This window comes from Phalaenopsis equestris, unplaced genomic scaffold, assembly GCF_001263595.1.
Source record: "Phalaenopsis equestris unplaced genomic scaffold, ASM126359v1 Scaffold000002, whole genome shotgun sequence".
Classification (NCBI taxonomy): Eukaryota; Viridiplantae; Streptophyta; class Magnoliopsida; order Asparagales; family Orchidaceae; genus Phalaenopsis; species Phalaenopsis equestris.
The window spans coordinates 79626060-79643919 of NW_018164444.1; the positions used below are offsets into that span (position 1 = coordinate 79626060).

The 17860-nt window shown below is 31.3% G+C and overlaps 1 protein-coding gene across 2 annotated transcripts in view; it reads left to right on the forward strand.

The window, feature by feature from the left end:
* Window positions 1-17860, forward strand: part of LOC110018083 (structural maintenance of chromosomes protein 5) — a 111993-nt gene that overhangs the window by 15614 nt on the left and 78519 nt on the right. The window contains exons 4-5 of one of the 2 annotated variants that reach the window (XM_020715308.1): window positions 13445-13594; window positions 13764-13868. In XM_020715308.1, the coding sequence (XP_020570967.1) occupies window positions 13445-13594; window positions 13764-13868 (255 nt within the window). Of the gene's footprint in view, window positions 1-13444; window positions 13595-13763; window positions 13873-17860 lie in introns of those variants that run through there. The other variant, XM_020715309.1, reaches the window with a different exon arrangement.

Consider the following 17860-nt stretch of genomic DNA (forward strand, 5'->3'; position numbering starts at 1 on the left):
ACTTAAAGCCGATCCCTGATGTACCAACAGAAATAGGAAAATATTTGGTCAATCCTCCTTCAATTTGAACACAAGTAACAACTCTAGTGTACATATCTTTAATGGCTTGAATATAAGTCATATCAACACCTTTCTTTTTAAGAACTCTCCAAAGGATATCTCTTGGAACCTTATCGTAAGCTTTTTCTAAATCCATAAAAATCAAATGTAGATTCTCCTTATTATCTCTGAACTTCTCCATCAAACCTCTTAATAAATATATAGCTTCCATAGTAGACCTACCTTACATGAATCCAAATTGATTATGAGAAATCTTTGTAATGCGTCTTAAACTATGTTCAATTACCTTCTCCCATAATTTTAAAGTATGACACATGAACTTAATTCCTCGATAATTTGCACACTCTTGTGCATCCCCTTTACTCTTAAAAATGGGAACCAAAATACTCTTCCTCCACTCCTCAGACATCTTTTTAGTTTTTAAAATAAGATTAAAGAGTTTAGTAAGCCAAGAAACTCCCAAATCTCCTAAATATTTCCACACTTCAATTGGGATATCATCAGGTCCTACAGACTTTTCACCCTTGGTTTTTTTTAAAGTTTTCTCAACTTCCTTTTTACTAATGAGATGGTAAAAATGAAACATTTTATTATTATTCACGATATTAAAATCACTAAGTTCGATCGTATTTTCAGAAACATCATTAAAAAGTTTATCAAAATAACTCACCCACACCTATGTTGAATATATTTTTTTAAGAAAAACACTTTTTGATTTTCATCTTTAATACACTTTACTTGAGTTAAATCTTTAATTTTCTTTTCTCTTTGTTTGGCTAGTTTATACATATATTTTCACCATCCTTAGTATCTAATCTATTATAAAGATCATTAAAAGCAAAATTTTTAGCGTCACAGGTTGTTCTTCTAGATTCCCTGCGCGTCATTTGGTATTTTTCCCAGTTCTTTAAGCTTTTACATTTAAACCAATTTTTATAATATAACTTTTTATATTTTATCTTTTCATGAACATTATTATTCCACCACCAACTATTATTACAACATTTTCTTTATTTATAGGATTTATAAAAATTTTTTTCTTTTGATTTTCCCAGCACATCTTTTGCTACTTGCTTAATAATGTTTATTACTTTTTCCCACATAGCATTTGATTCTTCATGAACATCCTAAATTTTGAAATCTTGAATTTTACTCATAAAAATAGTTTTATTTGTGTCTTTTAGGTACTCCGATCTAATTCTACGATGACGAGTCCTAGTATTCTTTATTTGACAACTTTTATCTTAAAATCTAGAACTAATAAACGATGTTGTGTACTTAAATTCTCACTTGGAATGACCTTACAATCTTTACAATCTCGACGATTTCTTCTTCTCATAAGAAATTAATCAATTTGTGTTTTATTAGGTTCACTCTTATAAGTAATAAAATGCTCATTTCTTTTCTTGAATAAAGTATTAGTAATAACAAAATCATACGTTAAAGAGAAATCTAAGCTCAACCTTCTTTAGTTACTCCAAAATCATAGCCACCATGAGTATATCTGAAGTCTTCTACCACTCTACCGACATGTCCATTTAAATCTCCACCAATAAAAATTCTTCTTTCAAGAGGTATTATTTGTATTAAGTCTTCTAAGTCATTCCAAAATTTATCTTTAGACCCTGTATCTAAACCTACTTGAGGAGCATAAACACTTATAATATTAAAAATCTTAGTATCAATGATAATCTTAAGGGCTATAATTCTATCACCAACTCTATTAATTTTTATAACATTATCTTTCTAACTCTTATCAATAATTACACCTACACAATTTCTAGTGCGACTCTTACTAGAATGCCATTCTTTAAAATCTATATTATCAATCTCCTTAGCCTTTTTTCCAACCCATTTAGTTTCTTGAATACATAATATATTAATTTCTTTATGAATCATAATATCAACTAATTCCATTAATTTACCATTGAGAGTACCTATATTCCAACATCCAATCCTAGTATTAGTTTCATTAGTTTCACGAACTAACTTCTTTACCCGCATTCGTTCGTAATGTGGGAACCCTTGCTTATTTGACATTAAATCCGGACGCTGGTGTAGCGGCCCTTGCACACCTTTCACTGTATTCAAGCTATACAGCGCATCGCTTCCAGGGGACGCCTAGCACTTACACAATGAAATTGATTTTTAGCTTTGTTTTGGTAAATTTACACTAGTTGGTAGTTGAACTTTTCTTCCGAGAGGCTTATTCTTAGCAACACTATTTGCAATCCGACTGCATAAGGTCACTGTTAGGCAAGATATTCTGGGGGACGGTAAAAGGAATGTAATTCAGAAATTTAAAATTAATCATCTAAATATTGTAATCTGATAGGTTCAGAAATAAAAGGTTTGTTATCTAGTGAACTAATGCCTGTATATGAGTGGTTTGGAATAAAGATTGATCTAAAAGGTAAGTTGAAACATCACAAATAAGAATAATTGATAGTTTTGCAGCAAAATTAGTATTATTAATTAATGTGATTATAAGAAATGTTTTTTATGCCTTGAATATTGTAGAAATTATATTTCATCAATGTTTGCTTCTAGGTGATGAGAAAGCACTACAAAGGAGATGCGATAGAATTGGCGCCAAAATGGCTAATGATTTTTGTGGATGTTGGCGCACAGAAGATTGTATTATTAGAGGATGGTCTAACTGATGTCTAAAGCTGGTGTTAAAGGTCCAAGTAAAACATAAAGTTAATCTCTTTTAGTTTGTTATAAGATTTACTGCTTGGTGATGATTTTGACTTTCAACTATCATACACATTTGGCTATTCTGCTGTGTCTTGTACATGTGTCACACCCAACCTTACCCTCCCTTAGAGTTAATTGTGGTGTGATAGAGGTGGACGACTTAGTCAGGACACAATCCCCACCACACTAGCTCAGTGTTGCAAAATCAAGACTTTATAAGTAACGAATTAGCTGAATTCAATGACCACAAAAATTCATAATTCAATACAATTCATAGTTTATTAACATCCTCAATTACTTAGAAGCGTGCATAATAATATTGCTAAATATATACAAAACTAATAAAAATTCAACATACAAAAATACGTACTGAAAAATATGTACAACTTCCAAAATTATACAATCCAAAAATTGCACAAAATTACACCCAACTAATCACACGTGTACCACTTATCCCTTCATGAAATCAAGAACGTATATCAGTGAGCTACAAGTTCAGCGAAATAATCAAAGTTAAAGTAAGATTTTTTAGTATGTTCAATTGTGGCTCATATTCATGTTAGCAACAAGTAATATAAATATGTTTTTAATCATGTAAGATATTTAAGGTAAAAGGGGCATGACATGCAATAAACAAATAAAAACAACAATAAACATATATTTCATTCATTCCTATGCAATAATAAAATATCCATAATAATTCCATAATCAATAACTGAGGCCTTATGAATGTCACTTATAATTGTATAGACCTTAACTACATTTATTTCATTTCATGGCATTGGATTGCCACCCAGCCCATCGGCTAAAAAAACTATTGACAAAAGTTGGGCCCCTCCAAACATAGCAGTTATCAATAGCCTCCCTAATACCAACAGTTTAGTCTCAACTTAAATATCAGGAGTAAAACATCTCATCGTTCCACGTCTTTCGTAGCTGCAGCTCATTCATGTAATAGTCTACCAATCATAATAGTTGTGACATTCTTTTAAACATAATTCCCATAACAATCATTCATCATATATGAATCTTATATCATATATATATATATAAATAATATACGAATACCTGTGAGTAATGGTTTAATATAAAGTCTCACTAGATTAATAAAAATAGTAAAATCATAAATATCATTAATGTCAACTCAAGTCTGTATTCATGTAACATGCATGCATTCAAAATATGATGAAATTTTTAAATAAAGACATATCACTAAATTACGTAGTAATCCAATAAAATAACATTCTTCTTAAGTTAACATATGATTATTTTACCTCAATTGACGGAGTAGCCTTACAAATAGTTTCCTCAAGCTCGCTTCGAGCTCGGCGCCTAGAGTAAACCACTAGAAATCATACTTTCCTTACACTTTTCATGAAATTCTTAACTGAGATTTTAATTTAACCCAAATACACTTTGCTATTTCTCACCTCAATATGATTTCCCCATACCAAGTTTATATTTCTTTTTTAACTTAGCCAACAATTGGAATCAACCTTTAAAAAACAAACATCCAACTAAAACCAAACTTCCTCAAGCCTTCTCTAAACCCAAAAATGGCTATCATACTTGTTGTAGTGCTCATGACAAACAGTTAATGAAAAAAATAAAAGAAAAATGCGATAAAAGAAATAATTAGGCTTTTAGGGTTGATATGCATTTTCTTACCTCAACCACAAATTCTCCTTAAATAGTTTCTCCTTCTCTATTCCTTCTCCATTATCCCCTTTTTTTCCCTTTCTCCCATAGATTTCCCGTTATCAACCTTACGTGAGATATAGTTCCCAGTTCCTACTGCCTTCAGCTATAGTAGCTATGATGTGAACATGCTTCGACAAATGCCAGAAGCAAATTGTATGCAAAGAAAGGAATGTTTCAAATTACGTGAGGATTATGCTTACAGGTTTCCTCCCAAAAATATAGATCAAGAGTCACGATTTCTACAGTTTGCACCTGTTGGGCCCTCCTACATAACCTGAGTGCAGACCTTTTTGGAAGAAGGATTCAGAAGAGGGCAATGGGAAAATACGAAAACTTAAGCAATTTATTTACATTACGATTAATCTCAGCATTCGAAACCCTTTCCGTGGATGCATGTCGTGGAAATTGGACTGGCTACGGTAACATGTGTCTTAAAAGTGTTTTAGATTAATTACAACTAAGTAAGTAAGCTTTTTAAATTTGTTTATACCTCTCAATACATTTATGATTATACATAGTGTTAAAAATCAAATTGATCATTGACAAGTGTAGAATTTTATAAAAATACTTTTGAGTGTATTTTGGGATGTGAAAAATGGGATATGTTTTAAAATTGATTAACTTTTACTTCATTTGGTGAAAATTGGGTATTACAATACTCACTTCTATAAAAAATGCCGTCCTTGAAATATTTGAATATTTACTTGAGTAGAAAGAGAAATTTCTGTTGCATGTCTTTTTATTTTTTCTAGGTAGCTTCATCCACCAATTCAGGACTTAACAATTGACTTTCGCCAATCTTAACCTAACTCAATGGAGTTCTGCATTTTCCGTCATACAATACTTCATATGGAACCATTTTAGTACTGAATTGATAGGTATTACTGTAGACGAACTTGATCATCGAAAATGATCTTCCCAACAGCTTCCAAAGTAAAGTAACATTGCCTCCTCAAATTTCCTAATTCCTAAATAAACCCTTACAATTGTGCATCGATTTGTGGTTGGAATGCTGTGGTATAATGTAAATGTATACCCAAACCTCCTTGAATACTTTTCGACAACCTGGATGTGAATCTTCCATCTCTGTCAGAGATTACAATCTTTGAAACACCTTGAAGCCTATTAATTTCCTTAACATATAATTTGGCCAACTTTTCCAACTGAGTCTGTTTGCTTAATTGGCAAGAAATGAGCGAACTTTGCTAACCTGTCAATAATCACCTAAATGTTATCATGACTTTGCCTAGATATAGAAAATGCCATCACAAAGTCCATCGCAATTTTTCTCATTTTCACTCAAGTATAGACAATGGTTATAGTAATTTACTATGTCTATGATATTCATACTTAATGCTTTGATAGGTTTTACATTTTGACACATATTCAACAATATCTTTTTTCATACATGACCACTAGAAATCAGTTTCAAATCTTTATACATTTTTTTGGCTGCCCGGATTAATTGTATTCTCTGAATGATATGCTTCACGTAAGATCTCGTCTCCAATCTCGATTTGTAGGTACCCAAAACTTCAGCTTGTTTTTGATAACACTAGCTTCATCTAAAGTCATATCTGGCCTCTTTTCTAATTGAAGTTGTTCAATGAATTTATGATATTCATTACCAACTTTTTAGATTGCCTTTATTTTCTCAATTAAATTTAGTTGCACAGTCAACTTATATAAAAACCCAATATCTGTCTTCTGATCCAACTGCATGACATTACTTTCTTTAATCTATTCTAACTCCTGAGTAATAATTCAACTTGCATTACTTGTAGATTTACACCTCAAAACATTAACACTATATTTGCTCGACCAGGACGATGTTGTATATTCAAACATATTCTTTAATAATCTCTAGCCATCTTCTCTATAGCAACTTCAGTTCTTTCTGTGTGAAAATATTTTTCAGACTCTGATGGTCTGTGATTACTTCGCACTTCACACCATACAAGTAATGTCTCAAAATCTCTAGAGTAAAAACTACAACCATCTCTAGATCATGTGTTGGATAATTTTTTTCATGTGGTTTTAATTGTCTGGGTGCTTAGGCTTTACTCTTCTATTTTGTATTAAAACACATACCAAACTCCTCAATGACGCGTCGCTATAAATCTGGAATCCCTTTTTTCTGAAGGAATTGCTAATATGGGTGCAGTAGTTCAATGCATCTTCAATTCTTGCAAAATTGTGCTTGTATTCTTTAGTCTACCCAAACTTGACATTTTCTCTCACGAGTTTTAACAATCACACAACTATTTGTGAAAATCCTTTAATGAATCTCTTGTAATATCCGACCAAATCAAGAAAACTGCGTACCTCTATAACATTCTTAGGTGTTGGTCATTCTACGATTGCTTTCACCTTCTAGGGATCTACGAAAAGTCCTTGCCTACTAATGATTTGCCCCAAGAATGTAATACTCAATCTAAATACACATTTTGACAATTTTGCAAATAATTGATTCTGCCTCAACAACTGCATTACTATTCTCATATGCTTTGCATTGTTATTTGTTTTTGAGTATATCAAAATATCATCAATAAAAAAATAACAAACTGACCACATAATGCTTGAATATTCGATTCATCGGATCCATAACAATTACAGGGATATTTATTAAGACAGAAGACATAACTAAGAATTCATAATGATTATATAGTCTCAAAAGCTGCCTTGGTTATGTTTGTCTCTTTGACTCTCACCTGGTAATATTCTGATCTCAGATCAATCCTGAAAAATACAGTAGCCTCATCTAACTAATCAAATAAATCATTTATTTTGGATAATAGATATTTGTTCTTGATTGTCACCTTGTTCATCTCTCTATAATCATTGTATAATCTGATATATTCGTCTCTCTTCTTGATAAGCTATATGGGAGCATTTCAAGGTGAGTTGTTTGGCCTGATAAAATCCTTATTTATCATTTTATGCAATTTCTTTGGAGCCACTCTATAGCGAGTTTTAAAAATTGCAGATGTCACCGGCGACACAACTTCTTTTTTGGTGGTAGCCTTGGCAATTCCTCAACAAATAGATCAGGAAATTCTGCAGCCACTGAGATGTTCTTTAATTCATGCTCATCTTTATTTAATACTTCTAATTTTGCTGAAGAGACTAGTTCGCCGCTTCACATACACTTTTCAACTTTCTCTGAACTAATCAAAGAAAAGAGCGCATCATAGGAAAAACAAAACTGTTTTTCGTGAAGCAAATTAAATTTCACCATCCTTTTCCAACATTCAGTCGTTTATTAGCCATTCAATTTATAATATAACCTCAAAAGTTTGAGTTGATACGATGATTATTCTGCTAGTTGCTTCCTATTAGAGATATTAACATCCACAAAACCTTTCTTACATAGAAATCATCTCTCGAGTGCATCATAACACATAATCCAGGAGACAGACTGATAGAAAATTCTTCAGAAATAAAAAAATGCGATTCACTCGAGAGCCAAATATAACTGTTATGTTGATCTAGAATCCAAAGCGTACCTTTAAACTCCTCTTCAGATTCTTTAGCTTCTAGAGGGGTAATTGCAATAACTCTAGCCTTTGTTGGTTGCTCATTTTGGTGCTCTGAAGTCTCCCCTCTTGTTTGAGTTGAAGACTTCCCAAAAATGGAGTCTTGACCGACCCTTCAAATAGTTTTTGCGGTTGTTCCTATTGTTGAAATATCTGTGGTCTATTATATATCTTTTTTCTAGCGGACAATCCAGCTGAGGATGCCCCGTTTGTCCACATCTGTATTATTTTCCTGGAACAAACAAGCACTACCGAAAGTATATTTTTCCACACTTCTCACAAATTGGGTTTTTTGACTGGATCTGCTTCTGTTTGTACTCCAATTTAATTTTTTTGCTTTAAGGTTATTCTCTCTTGTCAAAATATTTTCGTTTGTTTGCTCGGGGTTGTCACCACTGATTGGAGAGGTTTAGCTTATTTTTAATTCTCTTGTCCCTTTCAATTAGCATCGAGAAATCAATGATTTAAAATTAAGCCAAAGAGAATCTCAATTGATCTCAGAGTTCATCCTAAAATAAATGATAAATTTTCTTCTGAGTGCTGACATAATATGGCGAATATTAAGAAAGAGAAGTAAATTTGGCTTCGTATTGCATAACTATTTTGGACTCCCAAGTTAAATTGAAAAATTTATCTTTTAGTGCTAATCTGGCTGAAGGTGGAATGAACAATCCTTGATAACTCTAATAAATTCGTCCAATTGAATATATAGAAGAGGTGTTAGCTGAAAATTTTCTCTATACTTTACGTGCCATCACCTCTTTTCCTTACGTCCTAAGACGAAAGTGGCTAGCAATTATTTTGTTATTCTCCAGACAAAGCATGTCATTCAAAATCTTTCCGATCTTCAATAATCAATGTTTAGAAGCTATAGGGTCACTGAAACCTTTAAATGCTGGTGGTTTGAATGTTTGAAAAATTTTTCAAATGCCGATCAACGTCAACACCATATTTTCCTCTGAGCTCTGTGTTTGTAGAAGATCTTTCAATAACAGTCATTCTGTTAACCACATGAGATATCATCTAAACAATGTCTTATAACTCAATAGCTCTAATAGCTCTAGCATCTTTATTTGCCCTATTATGAATATCACTTCTATACAAGTTTTTTTCAGCTTGTAATTATTGTTCTACAATTGGCCTAGTTGTTCTAGATGGCTGCCCTCAATTCTTTCTGATATCGCTTAGCCATATTTACATGTTTTTGCATAATTTATTATTCAATGCAATTTATCATATAATAATTATGCCATATATATTTTGTACCCCAAGTCAAATGAGCTACCTACCCTAAATCTAGTCAACCTATAGCTCTACAGAAATCAATTCATTTTTTAAATCTCATTTTTTTTTATAAATTCAAATATGCTTCCATCATTATTCTCGTACAACTTTCTGTCGCACCATAGTTTATCCCTCCCCTTAAGGTTAACTGTGGTGAGACAGCGATGGACGACTCAGTCAAACACAATTCCCACCATTCTTGCTTTGACTTTGGTAAATAAAAACTCAGTGGGTAACAAATTAGTCTAACTCAATCATCGCAAAAATTTATAATCCAATTTAATTCATAATTTATTAACATTCTCAATTATTAGGAAGCATGTATGATAATGTCACTGAAAATTTTGAGAGCTGCGAAAAATCCAACATTTAAGAATATGTACCAAACAATGTGTATACCTTCCAGAACTTTATAATCTAAAAAATGTATAAAATCAAAACTTACTAATCGCCTAGTGCTCCTTATACCTTTCTGAAAATCAATAACATATAAGAGTGAGCTGCAAATTCAGCGAAATAATCAATGCTAAAATAAGATTTAATATACATAAAGAAAGTGACACACATGCTCAATTGTGACTCGTATACATGTCAACAACACATAATAAAAACATGAGTGAATCATGTGAGACATTAAAGATAAAATAGGCATGAAATGGAGTAAACAATAGCAACTGCAATAAATATATATTTCATTTGCTTCAGTTCAGACATAGGAATATTCATGATAACATCATACTTAATAATTTTTGTCTTAAAAACGTCTCTTATGATATAGGCTTTGACTACCTTCATTTTCATTTCATGTCATTGAATTGCCATTCAACCTGTCGGTTAAAATAACTATCGATAAATGTTGGGCCCTTCTCAACATATTATTTATCAATAATCAAGTGCGGACCAATTACCGCTCCCCCCTCACATTTCAATTTTTATAATAGAAGAGGAATTTTTTTATTTTGCCCCCATTACAAACTACTTTTCAAACTCCACTTAGTGGATGCAAAATCTACATGTAGCCCATTGCCTAGTAGGTTTATCAAGCCAAGCTGAAAATGTTCTCTGAAAAATATTCACACCTTCTGAAATTTGAAGCCCACATGAAACTCTATATAATGGATTAGGCATCTATGCTATTCTATTTACAGAACAATAATGCTTATTTTTCTTTCTTTGTAGGACTATAGAGTGCAGAAAATTTTTTGGCTTTTGACGTGAAAGCTTCACATTAAAGTTTAGGGTCATTTACATACAAACCACCAAATTCTTATGTATTTAGATATCTAGCATCTAAACTTTACTTTTTACATTTATACCTACCAAATCTTTCATATCACATAAAAAATATCAGCATTTAACTTTTAGATTAGGAATGTGGGATGCATGTAAAAATTGATGTTTAGGTATTATGTATATGTAAATACATTAAGAATTGAGTGGTATGTATGTAATTCTTTCTATAGTTTAATAGGGACATTTACATGCATATGTATTTAAATATATAACTCCTAAACTCTGTGCCGCCTACCATGACTCTTTGGTTGGCAGAGTTTGGAAGACTCCTGAGGTCACGAGCTCGATCCCGCCTTTGTGCGGAATGAAATTTTTAGGCACATGAGGTTGTTCGGCAGGCTCGTTTAATAGTCTATGTTCATTCTTTTGAGAAAAGAAAAGAAAAGAAAAAAATCTAACACGTAAACTCTATTTTTTATTTTATACCACCCAAATTTTTCATATCACATAAAAAATTCCACTATTTTAATTTAAAAAAAATGTGAAATACACTTTCCATGCATAGATAAGGTAACATATATATTAAAATTGAAGTTTAGGTGTTAATATGTAAATACATTGGAATTGAGTGGTATGTATGTAAATCCTCATAAATAATAAACATATATTATATGTTGTTTTTTTTGTATGTTCATTTACTAATTTAAACCTTTTAATTATAACTATTTTGCATTTTATTTAAGTCAATGTGGAGCTTTAATTGAACATCTTAACGAGCTTGTTCTTGAGTTTAAATGACATGTTATTTATTTTATTTTTTTTTTAAATTAATTTATTTATATAAAAAAGTGCCCACTTGAAAGGAATGGCTGGTTGTGCCCCTAAGCCCCTTGATACGAACGATTCCATTCTGCTTAGATATTAGAAGTCGAGAATCTCATCATTTTCTATCATTTGTACCAGCAGACCATTCATGTAATAGTATACTTGTCACAACATTTGATTCATTTTTTTAAACATAATTCCTACAACAATCGTTCATCATATGCAACTCTTATATTACATACATTTACAATAATATACGAATACTTGCAAGTAATGATTTAAAATCACACCTGGCTAATCACCCTAATGCTCATTATCCCATTTTAAAAATCAATAACATATTAGAGTGAGCTAAAAGCTCACATAAATAATAAGACTAAAGTAAAATTTTATAAACAGAAAGAAAGCACTGTGCTTGTTCAATCATGGCTCATATATATGTCAACAACATAATATAAAGATGCTTTTATTATATGAGACATTTAACGTAAAAGGGGCATGAAATGCAACAAAAAATAATAATTGTAACAAATATATATTTCATTTATTCATGTGCAGTCATCAGAATATCCATAGTAATTTCATAATCAATAATTGTTATCTTACGAATGTCTCTTATAATTACATAAAATTTGATTACATTTATTTCATTTCATATCATTGGATCGTCACTTAGTCCGTTGGCTAAAATAACTATTTATAAATGTTGAGCCCCCCACAATATAGCAGTTACCAGTAGCCTTGTTGATAACAACAGTTACTTTCATGATCCCATCGCTCTCTGTCATTCGTACCTGTAGGTCATTCATGTAATAGTTTATATATCACAACACATGTGACATTCTTTTAAACATAATTCCCTTAAAAATCATTCATCATTTACAAATCTTGTATCATTTACAAATCTTGTATCATTTGCATGTGCAATAGTAATGATTTATTAAACATACTCACTAGATCAATAAAAACAATAAAATCATGAATATCGTTAGTGACAGCTCAAGTTTGAATTCATGCAACATGTGCAAACATTCTTCAATATGATGAACTTTCTAAATAAAGTTGTCTATTTATAAATCATATTGTAAGCCTATAGATGATATTCTTCTTAACTTAACACATGATTATTTCTCATGAATTGATGGAGCAACTCTGACAAGTTTTGTTAAGCTCGCCTCGAGTTCACCCACTAGAGTAAATTTCTTGAAATGACACTTTCCTTAGAAGAACTTTCATGAATTTTTTAACTAAGATCTTGATTTAACCCAAATGCACTTTACTTATTTCCCACCTTGATGGGATTTCTCCGCATAAAGTTTCTATTTTGATTCTTAACTTAGCCAACGATCGGAACCAGTCTTCAACAAAAACAAACATCCAATTTAATCCAAACTTCTTTAAGCCTTCTTTAAACCCAATAGAAGGTTCTCATGCATGCTGTAATGTTCGTGGCATACAATTAATGAAAAGATAAATAATTAGGTTGTTGGCGTTGATATGCATTTTTTTTCCTCAACCACAAATTCTCCTTAAATCCTTTTTCCTTTTCTTTTATTCCTTCTGTTTTTCTTTTCTATTTTCCCTTCCTCTTCTTCCTCCTTTTCTCCTATAGATTTCTCGTTGTTAGCCGTACCTCGGATATAGTTCTAGATTTTTTCTCCTCCAGCTACTGCAATCGGGATGCAAGCATGCTTCCGTTTACAACGAAAGACAGAAAAAGATTGTAGGAAAGAAAACGAAGGTTTCAAATTGCATGGAAATGGGGATTCTTTTTACAGATTTCCTCCGATAACTCTCAATCGAGAGTTACGGTTTTTGTCATTTGCGTCTGATCACGCTCTGCTACAGAAACCGAGTGGAGACCTTGCGGGAATGAGGTTTTGGGAGAGGGGAATGGGAAAATATGAAGTCTCTTGGGAAATTATTTACCTTGTGATTAATCTTAGCCATTTTGATATCTTTGTTTTTGCTGCTTTCTTGATCCTTTTTTATTTCTTTTTTTTCTTACTTTCTTGATCCTTTATAAATTGGTGTATGATTGACCCTATTGTTGTTCTTTGAGTTTGTGTGCTATTCTTAATGACATGCATTTGAATCTTACCCAGTTCTTACCTCAAGATCGAGTATGCGAGTTTGCTAAGTTAACTCCTGTACAACTTCTACAAGAAACTGAGAAGGCTGTTGGTGACCCTCAATTACCAGTGCAACATCAGGGACTTATTGAGAAAAGGAGAGAATTGAAGGATCTTGAAGTGGTATGTATTTAGACGTTATGGACAGTCATGCAATTCTAAAGTTTATGTTTTGAGTACAATTATCCTACTCTTTAGCATGAGCATCTACAACCTGTGAATATCTGAGGTAATCTTCTTGGGAAAAATCTAATCAAAACTTTTGCTATTCTCCTTTACTTTTGTGTTATAGAGTGTTGCCAGAAATAAGGACACGTTGAATCAGCTCAAAGCTCTGAATGCGCAGCAAGAAAAGGACGTGGAGCGTGTCCGTCAAAGAGAGAAAATTTTGTCCGAGGCAAGTATGTTATTTTGTATTGTTTTGCATGCGGTATAATATTATTATTATTTCTGTTGATTGGTACTATACATTTGAGCTTTACATGACAGTTCTTTTATACGTGTGTGGTGTATTAGATGAAAGCCTTCACTAAGGCTTTGATGTTGATTCAGTATTTTAGAAAGTGCGAATGCAAAGTAAAACATGCACTTCATAAACTTCTTTCATATTTTATTAATTTAAAATGATATATAAAATGTTTGCATCTTAATTTAAAATGACACACAGACACAAAGACACACAGACACACACAGATATGCGCGCGCGTGTGTGTGTATACATGTATGTATGTATGCATATATATGTATACGTTTATATACATATGTATATATGTGTATATGTATATAAAGCATAAAAAGTAACTTTTAGATGTTTTTAATATTTTTAAAAACAATTTGTCATATTTGCTAGCCTTCAACCACCGCTAACTATCGCTAAGCGTTGCTGCTTACTACCATTGCTTGCCACCTCAAGTTGTCAAGCACCAATATGTTGCTGTCATTGTTTCTTCATTGGCACCGCTGCGTCTCTGATGGCTATTGCATCATCAACCCAAATTTATTTATTCAATATATAACAAAAATATAAATATATTTTTAACATGTCAAACATGCTTTATTTTATTTAATATCAAAACATAAAAAATAAAATAAAATAAAATAAAAAGAATCCCAAATGGCCCCTTCATAACATAATTTGCATCTCTAAATGTTAAAATTGATTGTATTGCTACGTATTTTCAACAATTATAATTTTAAGTAATAGTTTGTGAAGTTTAATGTTTGTTTTTTTTTTAAATTCTAGACCAAATATTCAATTTCTTGTGGAAGGGAAATTAGGTTCTTGCAAATTTACAGTTTAACTTTATATTGCATAATTATGTAAAATTTTATCAAAAAAACAGTTGATCAAAACTAAGGCTTTGTTTAGTTAAATGCATGTAGGAAACGTGCTCTTCAGCAGTTTGGCTGATGGGGTGATTGAATTTCCCTACGAAGTGATGTATAGCATTCTTAACAACTTTGGTGAAGGGTGAAGGAAAAGGGAATAATCCAAGTGTTTAGGTGGGAAATTTGATTTTGTGGTTTTCTTTATATATGGAGTTTGATTTTGTGTGGTACGTTGAGTGCTTAAAGGAGGAAGATTCCTTTTTTGATAGAAGGTTATTTGAGTTTGTTGATTTAATTTTGAGTTGTAATTTTGAAACTTTTATTTAACTAAAGAATTTATTGAGATATAGTTATTTATGAAAGAACAAAAGCTTGTAAGAAAATCAGTTGAAAGAATCTTATAATGTTTGTTAGGTATTTAATTTTCTTATTTAGGAAGCAAGTAATTCAAAGATCTAATGTTCATGGTTTTTTTTTTATGTTGAGCATGTCAGGAGCATCTAATCTTAATACTAAAATTACTTTACTTTTATAAGACCATCTCTTTTAAGTAATTTCATGATATTTGTATTAGTCAATTCTTAAAATTGTTTTATAATATGATGCATAATAAATATCCATATGTAAATTTTTATATATAATGTTTTTTCTTAATATTTATTATTTTAGAGTGACTACATAATAATAATAAGCATTTTAAAAATGTTCATTATTATGATGTTTAAAGATTAACATGAGATTTGTTGTCAAATAATGATGACGAACTTCGTAGGGAGAGGTGATTGATCTTACAAGCTATGATGAAAATATCATTAATTTATTATTATTTTATCATTAAAATAATTATAATATTTGTTGGACCGTCTAATTCATCCCCACTTGAACTGTTGAACCTCCAGCATCTCCTTTCTGGTCAATGTCTTTTTTGGTTTTCAAAACGTTGTTGTTAGGTTGAGTATAGCCAATATAATAAGTTGGATCAATTGAGAATAAAATATATTAAAGTAATAGTAGGAAACGCACCTATGAAAGTTAAGACAGCTTAATATGAATTTCGGTTGTTAGGCAGGTACACTAAAGAATACAGCATGTACAATAAGGCAAGTTGATAAAAATAAGATGTAAATATTTAAGTAATCAAAGTAGACCAAATATAATAGGGATAATCACATAACACTCAAAAAATTGCTATTTACAAAACTAGCATCCATGTGGTTTTTTTGAACTTCCAAACCGATGCATTTATGCATGCTTTTATCAAACCTTTGGAAATTTGATAGAAATGAAAAATATGGGTTGGAATTCTTTTGTAATTTTTGAAATTTGAGTGAGAATTCAAAAAATGGTTAAAAGATGATGCTAGTTTTGTAAATAGCAATGTTTCAAGTGCTATGTATGTAATTGCCTCATAATAATATGGATACTAGTTGAACAAAAAATGTGTTAGATAGATCGTTTGCAACACATAACATGAATGCATGAAAATGAAAGCGATTAATATTGCTTGTTCCAAATAGTTGGGATAAAACTAATTGTGATTATGGTATGATAAATTATGCTACAAAAAATTTGTTATTTGTTAGATATAGTAGTCAAAAGCTTTTATTCTCGATAAACAATCCATCCACTTTCGTAGAAGTTTATTTCATAACTCATCTTAGAAGTGGGGAGCTCCACTTCACTTAGTGGCAAATATGATCTTTTGATTTGGAAGCTTTATAACATACCATTAAAAATTGAAATTTTCAAAGGGCTCAACCTGGCTTGGAAACCTGAACACCTTTTATGAATTGATTTAATGAACCGCTTAAAATCATGTTAAAATGTACTCTTGTTATGATTAATTCATAAATTTTTTATTCTTTTGTTTGCGCAATTTTTTTTTCTTTTGTTCATGTAATGCTTTGAATCGTTCAATCTCTAAAATCACATTATTTTTTCTTTCTAGCCACTGACAATGCCACGTCCCTTGGCTTCTTTGAAGTAACACATGTCTCTTTCTTTTTTCTAGCCTTGCCAATGTTGCCACTCCTCTCTTACTTCCATGTTACTTCTATATTTATAGACGTTGCTCCACCCAACCATCATTTTTACTTTTTTCTTATTCTAGCATTGATATTGCGTCTCTATTTTCTCATTTTCTTTCTTCATTATTCTTTTTAGTGGCTACAGTCAATAGCTGCTTTCTCCTTGATTGTTTTGAGGTCAATCGTTAACAATATAATTGGATCTAGGATATCGGAAACATCTGCTCTTAGCCATATGATAGGTACTTGTGTAGTTGTCATAAGAAGGGCACAATGGATTGTTTTTAGATTTTTTACTATTAATATTTGAAATCGTTCTCTTTTCGAAGATGAGCCTCCACTCATATTACTAATGATAGTTTTTCATCTCCTAGAGTCTTCTACTTCACGAGCTCTCTTCATTCTTTGCAGCTATGGTTTAATTCTTAAACTCTTTTGAAATGTTATTTACCATAGATAAATTCTTTATTCTACACCTTTTAAATTAGATAAGAAGACAGAAGTCTTTTGATCTTCATTTTTCACCATGATAGGAAGAAATCAAATAATGCAATATGATTTGTAGTTTTTGTTTTGACTCAGCTTAGGAGCTCAGAGCTTTTGAGGGGCAACAAGCGATCATACAGGAGATTGAAGCCTAACCAACAATTTAAATACCATTATCACTTAAAAATCATTTTTTCTTTCTTTCTTGCTTATAGAACTTCCAATACCAACCACTAAATCAACAATTTCTTTTTTCAATATGGTAATCATACAAGTCTTGAAATAAAACATATGGCATGCAAATGATGTTCTAAAAGAAAGTATCTACATTTTCTTACACTTAAATTAAATCATTAAAGCCATCAAAGTTACGAAACATTAGTTACTTTGCGCCTGATATAATCAAAACCTTATCTTTCATCCATTTACTTCGAAGGGACTTAATAAAACTTTTTTCTCAACTAAGGTGAGTTAATGCAAATAATATAGTGAGTATATCACAACCTTAAACTATAGTTGATGTGACATCAAATTTTTTTTATCATCA